We start from the raw sequence: 10,976 nt of genomic DNA on the forward strand, positions 1-10,976 counted from the left end.
TGGCCTGTTACGAACTAGTCGGAGGGGACCAGCAGGCACTGGGGAAGTCCCTGTTCCCCTGAGCACTACCAGGAGTGACCAGGAATAATGGTCACAAGCTGGAAGAGAGTAGATTCAGGCTAGACAGCAGGACCTGCTACTTCATGGTCAGGGTGGCTAGGATCTGGAACCAACTTCCAAGAGAAGTGGTGCAGGCTCCTACCCCAGGGGTCTTTAAGAGAAGGCTAGATGTATACCTTGCTGGGGTCATTTGACCCCAGTACTCTTTCCTGCCATGGCAGGGGGTTGGACTTGATGATCTGCTCAGGTCCCTTCAGACCCTAGAAACTATGAAGACATAAATCTGTGGAGTAAGAGACAAAGTGCAAGTGATTTGGCTGAAGTCATAGTTTAGTGGGGATTATGCAACAGAATTGTCACACCAGCTAGACATCTGGAATTAATGGTGAGTTAGAAGTGTTCTAATCAGCACTTGCTCCTAGGATTCATAGAGCTGGGCTGACTTGCTTTGAATCATCATTGAATAAAATCAGTAAAAAATACAATAATCTAGGACTCCTTTCTGCCACAGAAGTGTTCTCTCACCTATTAATTCAGACTCTACCATGCTTGTTTTCTCTGGCCCCTGATTGAAGGTCTTTTTCTAGTCAGTGGCCTAGTTTCCACTGAAGGAGTAGACCATGTTCTCAGTCTGGCTGAGCCTGTAGCCTGTTCATTAGAGAACTTATCTGAAGGTGGGAGATATAGGTAAAGCCCCATGTGAGCTACTGCTTTAAGAGTCTGCTGCTTCCTGGGTGAGGTACTCCTAACCCTAAGCTACTGGACCAAGATGGATACTAATGATGGGATGGTGACTTCAGTGATCAAATCAAGGTGCATGTTCTGAACTGTGAATTCTGGTCTTGCAAAGGCACAACTTGGATGTTTGCCTGCACCCTTAACTGCTGCCAAAGTCTGGAAAAAAGGCAGAATTCTGAAGCACTTGCCTTTCTTCCAGTTTCTCTCATCTAGATGCAGTGTTTCCTTCCTTGCATGCTGTGTGGGGTGAATGACAATCCTCTGCATCTTGGTTACCCTGATGGGCATGCAGAACTCTGGTGTTCCTTTGTGACCTCTTACAGCCACGTACCTAAAATCAGTTGTGGGGACACTGTGCATTCCTGCACTTAAACCCGAATTTGAATCTTCCCCTACAATTTCTGTGCTCATTTTCTGTAATGCTTCCTTTCTAGTGCCCCCTTTTTTCCTTTTTAGACTAGAAGTGTATTTACAACCCCCAGCAAAATATTAGCTAGGACCTCTAGCTGTAATCTAATGGACATATTGCAAGCTAAATGGACAAAAATCAAGGTTGGAAAAAGAGAAAGGTACATTAAAAAGGAAGAAGCAATGGTGCACAAAAACAGGACTGCCCAACTTCTGAGCAGCCAGAGGTCATACACCCCCTGGGTCACACCCATGGGAGCCACATGCTGTGCAACCTGCACTAGCACAAGCCACAGAACCTTGTACTTCTACGTGGCATGCAGCCCAAGCCACAGCCTCACTCTCTGCTCTCCATACCTGTGCCATGCAGGGACCGCAGGCTGCAGCTTGTGCAATACTGCAGTGTACTCCCTTGTGCCCTGGGGCAGGAAGTGAAAGGAAGAAAAGGGGAGCCTGCAGCTTTCTGCTGTTGCTGCAGCTGAAGTGATGTGGAGTGCAACAGCTGGGTGGGAGCTCAGGGACCACACACTGATCCTCTGAGGGCAGTCTGTGGCTCCTGTGCCGGCAGTTGAATAACCCTACACTAAAAGAATGCAACTCAAATCTGAGCTGTAGAATGAAGAAGCTGATAGACCATTTCACAGTCCTTAGGGGTACTTATACACATGCTTGGGGGTGGGGAGGATGACACTTTTCACTAGTGGTTCCCAGATAGCTGTTCTAATTTAAAACATGCAGCATCATATATATTAAGCCCCACTGCACATTTAGCAATGGCCATTCAACTAAAGCTCATTCTATTTGAATGTCAGAGCATGAGTTATAGGCAACTCACTAGCTAAAACTAGCTAAAAGCATTAACTCAAATGTGGAAGGATTAACTCAGATGAACTTTAGATAAGGTGTGGAAGTAACTTTCCGTGAAGCACTGGATGCACTGTCACGATGCTTAAGAAAGCTAGCTTTTGTTTTATGTATCTGAAAGATGTATATTTTAGTTTAATGACTGCTGGGCCCCCGCGTACTCCCCAGCAGACCAACTTCTGGGTTTGCCACCAGGCACATGGAGGGGCCTCCCTGCATGCCTGTTGGACACTCCATGTGCCTCAGCATCGCAGCAATCACGAGCCATGCCTGCTACCTCAAGGTATGTAGAAAAAACATGTAAAGCTGTGTCTATGTCTAAATAGACATCAAATCTTCAGATTCAGATTCAGTCGAATCAAATCGGGGGCAGTGATCTGAATCAACTAATCGAATCACTGTCCCTGATTCAGGCCAAATCCAAATCGAATAGGGTCCACTTCGCACACCCCTATTCTGTACTGTTAGCTACAGAAACTGGCTTCCCTTACCCACCCACAAATTTGGATTTGGATGGATATACCGAAAGTCCGCAAATGAGAGCCTTTTTACAGATTCTGCTTTTCAGGTATGCATATTTTTATTTTAAAGTTGGGGTGTTTTTTGTTGGTCCCCCCCCCCATGCCACCCTCCCATGTTTATGAAGCTTTTCTTCAGACAGCCTGTGGGGCTGGGATGAATGCCGCGCACTGCCCAGGACTCTGCTTGTCCGCACTCACCCCAGCCAGCCCTCGGAGCAGCCAACAGGGAAGTCTATCCCTACTTTCTACACTACTGTATAAAGTATATTTGCTTTATGCAAATTCAATTTATATGGCATTCTCCAGGCCTATGCTGATCGCATATATGCAAATTTACCTTGAATATAATGAATTTCAGGTACAAAAAGGTCATTGCATAAGAGCAAATTTGCATAAATCGAACCTGCATAAATTGAGGGAAACCTATATTATTCCTTGATTTTAAAGCATGTTTATTTTATGAGAGTGGATCTCTGCTACAGCATGTTATGATCCATTCCTTTGAAATCTCCACCAACAGGGCATACAGCTATTTTGAAAAGTGACTATTCACACTGCAGGAACCTTAGCTGTTTAAAATTTGGTTTCCATTATGAATTGGAACCAAAAAATTAGAATCTTTGTGGAATGAAAATTTTCACAATGTGTATTTTAGAACTTGAATAAAAATAAATGTCAAATATAAACACTTCCCTGGGTGGTTCTCCCCAGTGCAGTAAACAATAGCTTTAAACAATAGGAACAGCGTGTCCAAGCAACTCAACCCATCACCATAGATTGTTAAGCTTGTTTTCTTGGTAACATCCTAATGGTGTCTTTTTATATAACCAAGCACTGCAAGTTTCCTCAGAAAGGTCTGAATCAGAACAGGGAGAAGTGTTCAACACAGGATCTGTATTTAATAAGACCTGCCATAAAAATAAGTTGGAGAAGTACCACGTTAGGTGCATCACTAAAACTTTCCTCAATACTAGCTGGCACTTAACAGATCGTTTAATATTATCATTTTGTGAATCATGTAGAGATTGTCTTAATACAGCAGATGAGTGATTAAACATGTTATGAAAAAGTACAAAAGCTCTTAATACTATTACCATCAAAAGTCATTTAAGACATAACCCACAATAGAACATGTTCTGACAGGAAGGCTAGCCCCAAACACCTTTTTTCAAACTATATGCTGTTTTACCAGTCTTCCCGTTGTGTTTAATAGGTTTCCTGTTGTGTCCAGGACTACAAAAATACACACCTGTATTTCCAAATCAAACATGCTGATGAGAATGAGGATCAAAATGGTGCTTAATTTTACATGAGCAAACTGGTATATCTTGAGAAACAAAGGATGCCGCAGGCGTGTTTTGTCCCTTAAAGAAGTGCATTATGTTCTAGGAATTAAGTAGAAACATGCAAGATGTACTGGTGTTCTGGGTACATACATGCTGCCACCTGCATTATGAAATATACTTTCAAGTTTTGAGGATTGTGTATATTTACTGTCATAATAACACTTCCAGTTCACTAGCTAGCCACAAGTTAAATTTTCATGAATCGCTCAAGTATCTACTTGGCATTCCATGGATGCTGAATTTATGTAAAAATGAGGGCATTGTATTCCATATACTTGTGTCATGTTGCGTAGTTGATGACAATAATCATTTACACTGATTAACTTGGAAAATTCACAATTCTACTGTTCACTTAAATTTCCTTGTCATTTTATGGGCATTTACAATATACCCTTCATTAAGGAGTTGTCCTTTCCTGTTGCCTAAATAGGTATGTGATGGTAAATTATAGAAGAGTTTCATAGCTAATGAAATTACACTCTCTGTTTGCAAAAGCACTTTGATTACATAGTAGTAGGTTTCCCAATCTATCATGCCTTGACTCATCCACATAGGCCTTTGCACCATGCATTTTTTGCTATACACACTGTTTTAGTGAGAGAAAGGAAGCGTGCACATTCAGTTTGTTGCATTAAAAACAGTGGATCTACAACAAAGTTGCTGCTTCCAACAGCCACTTGTGTTGTGGGGAAACTTTTTTTTTAATGTGACACTTGATATACAGGTCTGAAGCATGCATGGTATTCCACTGAGCTCTGCTTGCCCTTCCCACCTCACCCCTGCAAGGAGGAAGCAAGAAGAATGACTGCCTCCCTAAATTGCTTGCCCAGATGGCAAACTTGGGGGAGGCCTGCAGGGACCCTACTACTACCACCACAACTGCCAGGCGTTCCTATGACATCCCCGCTACTGCTAGAGCCCAGGGGAAGAGCCAGGGTACTAGCAGGGGCAACAGTGACAGCAGGAGTCTCTACTACCTGATCAGCCCTTGCTGCCGTGGGTGGCTTAAGACCAGCCCATCATCTGTTGAAATGATGGCAACAGCTGCCAATGGCTGAAGTAAGGGCAAAGGCTGATCAGGGGCCAGAGACTGCCCAATCAGCCCTTGTCACCACAGATGGCTTCCCATCTGTTGCTAAGATGGGAATAGCTAATCAGGCAAGCCTGTCTTGCTCACTGATGGGCCTTCTTTGTGGAGATGGAGACTTAAGGAGCAGCCCCCTATTTTCCCCTTGCTGGAGAACAAGCCTTTGTGGTGACTTTGTCATGCTCCAGCCAGGGGCCTGTGTATATGTGTACACCCCACAGTGATCTGTTTTGTGGCATTACAAACTTTGTAGTGATACAAAAAATGACAGGTCAGAAGCCTCAGGCACATCAGATTTAATGCCTAGGTTTTTAATGAAAAATAGCCCTTGTGGTGGAGTGTGCACATTTGAGAGTTTTCATTGCTAAAATTAAATATTTTATACCAAATACAAACTCCATGGAGCTGTAGGATAGGGTTTGATTTATAAATACTGAAAGAGAAAATGGGAAACCAATTACAATCAAAATAAGCACTCCTGCAGTATTCTTACAATAAATCATCTAATCTTAGTTTTATAAATTGCTCTAATACTATAAATACCCAACCCCCATCCATTGTATTCACTGCAACATCTGCAACAGTTGGGCATCGAGATGCTTGACTTCCATGAAACAATCAGACTGAGGTGTTTGACTGTATTCCTAATTGCAAATATAAAAGTATTGTGAAGTACACTTGAGGCTAAAAATCCTGATTTTTCACACCCCCTCCACCCCCAAAAAGCTTTTGCAAAACCCCAGATGTAAGGATGGAATCTTTTTTTTTAAATACCTTGAGAACATTGTTTTAAAACCTGGAACCTGAATATTACAGCATTCACAAGCAACAAAAGTACAACTGTTGAAAAGGCATGCAAACATACTGCTTCCCCAGTAGCATATTACATAAGCTAAATGTTTTCAAAATTTGGAATTGTATGCTCCCTGTTCTAGTAATAGTGTGTGTGCGTGTACATGTACACGCTCTGGAGGGGCAGGAATGCTAATACAAACCTATGTTAAATGTCTCCTCATGCTGCTTAGTATTTCGACAGAATTGCTTTTAAGTTGCTTTCACACATCTTTTATTCACAGCTACCCTATAACAAGTTACCCTAAACTGTCAATTATCACAGTGACAAAACTACATACCAAAGAATTCCTGTCCCCCAGCTTTAATCCTGCAAGAGGCATTTTGTAAGAACACTTTAATGAGGCAGGTCATTATGACTCTCAACCAAAGTGGTCTGCAACACCCATGACTGCTTTTTATTCACATTAACCTTTTGGGATCAATTTTCTCCAAGTGCACTAATGGTTTCAGCTGCTCAGCAAAGTTCCTCATATCATCAGAAACCATGTCCTGACCTGCTGGTGCCACTACACTCAGCTCTACAAGGTATGAGAGAGACAAGGGCTCTATACTTTCAGTGTTTCCTGGCATCAGGATGCGAAAGATCTTGTATACCACAATCTTCATGATGCCCTTGCGGAACACGTGGCCCTTGGCAACAAATTCATGGTCCATACGGAAGCCCATCTCCACCAGGAAGTCGGTCAGGTTCTCTGAGGTGGCAATGTCTACGCAGTTACGGACCAGAGCATGGCGGTTTTTGTCTCCTATTTCTGGCTGCCCCAGGTAGCGCAAGTGCCAGGGCATGCCTGTTTTGTCCATCGAGCGCCGTGCCCTCAGCACAAAGGGGCTGGCCTGCTGCCCCTTGAGAAGGAACACCATCTCGTGATCGAGGAATGTCTCTGGTTCCATATTGTCACACAGGCCCCGTAGCCGATGGAGGAGACTCTCCAGGCTTTGATCCAGAACGCTCCCTGGAGACAACAGACAGGAAATGTTACTGCTTACCAGTTCACAAGCACCCACACCCTTTCCTCTCCTCTAGCTGTGCAAGGTTGCCCAGAAACCCCTCCTCCACCCCAGGTTCACAGGGAAGTGGTCTGGTGCCTTGAGCCTTAAAACACCAGGCTCTTTCTTCCTGAAAGCAGCAGGGAACTTAATTACTTGAAGAATTAAAGGTGCACAGTGCTCCTCGCCAGCCCTGCTAGCTTTTGTCAGGCTGGAAGGCCAAGGCTGCCTGCCCCCCCGTTACATACAGCGCTCAATTAATGGCTCAACTACACAATACATGTAGCCTGCCCGTCCCCACCTCGTGCACTGCCTGAGCACTGTGCCAACCCGTTTCTTCCCAGTTGGAAGGTGGGGCGCGGGCTGACGCCGGCGGCTTGTTCCCTGGAGCCGCCGCGGGGCTCGGGCCGGCCCCAGGCTCACCTTGGAGCAGGTACTCCATCATGTTGATGGTGCCGCCCGTGACGGGCATCATGGTGACCGGCGGCGCCTCCATGCCGCCCAACCGCCCCGCTCGGCTCTGAGGGTCAGGGGACGTGGATCGCAACACGGGCAAGGCGCATGCGCACACCGCGTGCGGACGGACGCGCGACTACCCGCCTGAGGATGGGGGTGGGGAGGTTTCCAAGCGCGCCCGATTCTGGTGCGCATGCGCCGCCTTCTCCGCGCCAATGGGAGACGGGGGCGGGGTCTGTGCTGTGGTTGTCGCGCGCCCCGGGAGAGTTCCCCACTGCGGAGTGGGCGCCTAGTGACTCGTGCACTCCTGGTGGCGGGCCTGGGGGGACGGGGCTATGTCACCTCGCCGTTATTCGGCACTCGGAGGTCAGTCGCCGCGGGCCCTCGGCTGAGAGGGCGCGTGCCCGGCTCTGACTCCACGCCCGATGCTGCCGAACCCGGGCGCACACGGTTTGCGCCCCTCAGTGACAGCCGCCCGGTCTGCCCCGCCATCGCAGGGGCCCTGACATTTCTTCCTACCTCATCCGCTTAAACTCGTGCCCTGGACACGCCACTGTTTTGTGAACCCCATCAGGGGCCCTGGCAGCCGGCAAATCTGCAGCACCCGCCTCGCGCTTCCCGCCCCCACCTCCGTGCCCTGCAAAATCGTTGGTTTGACCAGAACAAGTGTCTTAGAAAAACAACCCGGGAGCAACCAGGGTTAAATGTCTCCCGAGAGAGTTTCTCTTGGGACACCAAACTTCCCTACACTTATCTTCTGAGCAAAGCCTGTGTAGTTCAACTCCTGATTTACAAATGTTTTCATGCTGAGGAAGAGCGCCTCACCTCCCAAGGCCTGTCCAGCCTCCTCTCAGCCAAGCAGTTGGTCCAGTAAAAGAGGCTGCCTTGGGAAACCCTTGCCTCTTCACTTCACCTTTTCAGTGGGATTTGCAGTCGGGTCGCCTCTAGTTATCTCAGCTGCCTTTTCACGCTGATGCCATTTTGTTTCAGTCCTTCGGTGTCAACCTTTTTTTTTTTTCCTTCATTTTTATTTGAACAAACCTAATGAGCTTACAACCAGCTCAGTTTTTGCAGCACAGTAGCACACCTGTGACATGCTTCATTTTAAGTGTCCTAATGCAACTGGTTACATTGAATGGAAATCGATTACAACATACCATATTTATGCTATTATTTCTGCTTACCTTTCTGTCTGCTGTGACTTCAGTAGGCCTCTGTCTTCTACTGTTTCTAACAGAAGCCCATAACAAAACTAAGCTTAAATGAATATTTTCAGGAAAAGTGGCCCACAGTTGTACCAATTCCCATGTCTTTTATCTAGAAATTTTGTTTTAGACTCCAATTACAGATTTTTTCAATTTCTTGGTGGATGGACAATCTAAAATTGTCCACCCCCTGCTTTATACCTCAGTTTCTACCAGTAAACTCCTGGTTTCCTAAACTTCCACTACAGGGCAGGTGCAAAACTGAGTCCTGATGTGCTGAACTTTCTTGGTGCCCTTACTCATGCTCCAGCTCAAAGAGGATCTGCAGACTAGATGTTCCTCTTCCTATCTTGCCTATTCTGGTAGGCATTCTAAAGTATGCTTAACCTGTACAGAAAGCAACCAGGAGAAGACATAATCAAATTGAGTAGCAGTAGGTTTTATTGGTTTGCATAGTTAGGATCCATTCTTCTTGTGTGAGAGAGACCTACTCTCCAATCCCCAAGCCACCTAATTTGCAGTAGGGACTTGAACCCAGGTTTTCCACCTTGTAGAAGAGTACGCTGACCATTAAGGGGAGGTGAGTCTTTTTCCTCTTGAAGTTGTTTTAATAAATGACTAAACACTTTGGAGAAGAGAGGGGGAAAAGCCAGACACACTCTGTACTTCAATACTTATTGCTGCTGGCATGTGAGAATTTTACGTTCAAGCCTGTATTCCAATTAATATTGAATTATTTACATGAAATGGAGCAACCTCAATAATGGAGTGAATGGGGTAGGGAGTCGGACAGGGAGCGGGTAGATCCTTGGGTGCCCTTTACTTACAAAAAGTGATCTTCACCATAAAAAGGTTGGCGATCACTGACTTAGCCCATCTGCGGTATCATTTGTCAGCTCTATTCCCTCCTCCTCCCTGCGTGCACTTTCTGCAACTCTGGCAGCATATCAGTTTTTTTAACCTCAGCATCTTCACCATGTTACTGGCTTTGCCCTCCTGTCTCTTCCCTCCACCTGTCATAGTTTGGATAGTTTGGCTTCCTGATCAAATGCCATCCTCTGATTTGTCCCTTCTGACTCACTTTAGCAGAGAGTAGTTTGTGAGCAAGGACGCAGTGAGGGAATGGGCTTCAGCAGACATTACTGAATATACTCAGCATGGAAAAATACAAACGATGTCAGAGTACATGGCTAGTTTTTGACTGGTAGGAGAGGGTTTGTGAAAGCTCTGCTCTGCCCTGAGGTTAGAGAGGTTACTATAGGTAGAGGTACAGCTAGGACAGGATGACCCGGGGGCTGACTTGGGGGGGGGGAAGGGATGTAAAAAAATGACCACTGTTTCCCTTGCGTGATTGTGGCAGAAGTGCAGTGGCAACCAGCATTCACCACTGGACAGGGCTGGATCCAGGGGGCATGCACTGGTGTATTTGCACCACCTCCCATACATATTTTGATTCCTTCTCCACCCAAAGTTTAAAACCAGCTGTCTGGTGCTGGTGGCAGCAGCAACTGCCTTTTCAGGCAGTGCTGAAGAGTCAATCGACTTCATGGCTCATTATAATCTACCTTATCCCTTCTAAACTCTTCATTCAACAAGTATTAATGATCCACTCTTCTTTATAATTTCATAGATTTCATAGGCATAGACATCTGGGCTGGAAGTCAGCAGGGATCATAGGATCCCAGCAAGATAAGCATCCAAATGTGTCTTGAAGGCATTCAAAGTAGGTGCTTGAACGGCCTCCAGTGGCAATCTATTCCAAACCTTGACAGGTATTGAATCCCTAGGGGAAGAATGGATAGGCATTGCATAGACCACATAGTTATAAAATAGAATTGTGAGTTGGGGCTTTAACCACAGGGGAAGATAGGATCTCTTTAAAAATGGAAAGATGCATGTTTGGAAGGGAAATAATTGACACTTAATTTTACATTATTAAGTTTCTGGGTCTCTTGGGCTACAGACAGACATTCAAAAAGCCTGAGCCTGAACTGAGTCAATCTTTGCAGGTTAGTTTAACTTGCAAAGCTTGAACCAATTTGGAGGTGGATAGACATTCTCTTTTCATTCCAGAAATGCAGGCACATGGGGAGTGCTAAAGCACAGTGCTGAGCTGAGGGGGGACATAGCCAGGCTCCGGTTGGATGCTCTGATTAGGGAGGGGTTCCTGCCCCTCCTCCTGACCAGTGAGGGAGCCAGCAGGGAGTTGATAACAGAGCATTGAGTTATACAGCACAGAGTTACACAGGGAATTGTTAGCATTTATTACCCCATCAAACAGAACAAAGCCTTTCTCCATTATTTCACGTTCTTCTTAAACAGCTTTTTCAAAGGAAGGAATGGAGGGACATTACCAGCTGGTAACCTGTTGGTTAGCTCCAATGAGCCCTAAGCCAACACTGTCTTATCTACCTTTGTCCTGTTTCCCACAGCATGGACTGTAGCCAGC

General features: G+C 45.7%; 1 protein-coding gene across 1 annotated transcript; it reads right to left on the reverse strand.

Moving 5' to 3' along the window:
* Positions 1-5,314: 5,314 nt before the first annotated feature.
* Positions 5,315-7,449, reverse strand: MED18 (mediator complex subunit 18). Its single transcript, XM_090038080.1, has 2 exons — positions 7,290-7,449; positions 5,315-6,832 (listed from the first exon to the last, which is right to left on the reverse strand). Exons 1-2 carry the CDS (start codon positions 7,360-7,362, stop codon positions 6,279-6,281), a joined length of 627 nt encoding a protein of 208 aa, XP_089894206.1. The 5' UTR covers positions 7,363-7,449; the 3' UTR covers positions 5,315-6,278.
* Positions 7,450-10,976: the final 3,527 nt, after the last annotated feature.

This window comes from Crocodylus siamensis, chromosome 3 (genome assembly GCF_052110815.1).
Source record: "Crocodylus siamensis isolate JL-2025a chromosome 3, ASM5211081v1, whole genome shotgun sequence".
Lineage (NCBI taxonomy): Eukaryota > Metazoa > Chordata > Crocodylia > Crocodylidae > Crocodylus > Crocodylus siamensis.

Bases quoted from the DNA above. Each gene is read 5' to 3' on its own strand.
- MED18 (XM_090038080.1), bottom strand. From the start codon at position 7,362: ATGGAGGCGCCGCCGGTCACCATGATGCCCGTCACGGGCGGCACCATC. The intron at 6,833-7,289 runs GTGAGCCTGGGG...TGTTGTCTCCAG, and splicing joins GATGGAGTACCTGCTCCAAG to GGAGCGTTCTGGATCAAAGC.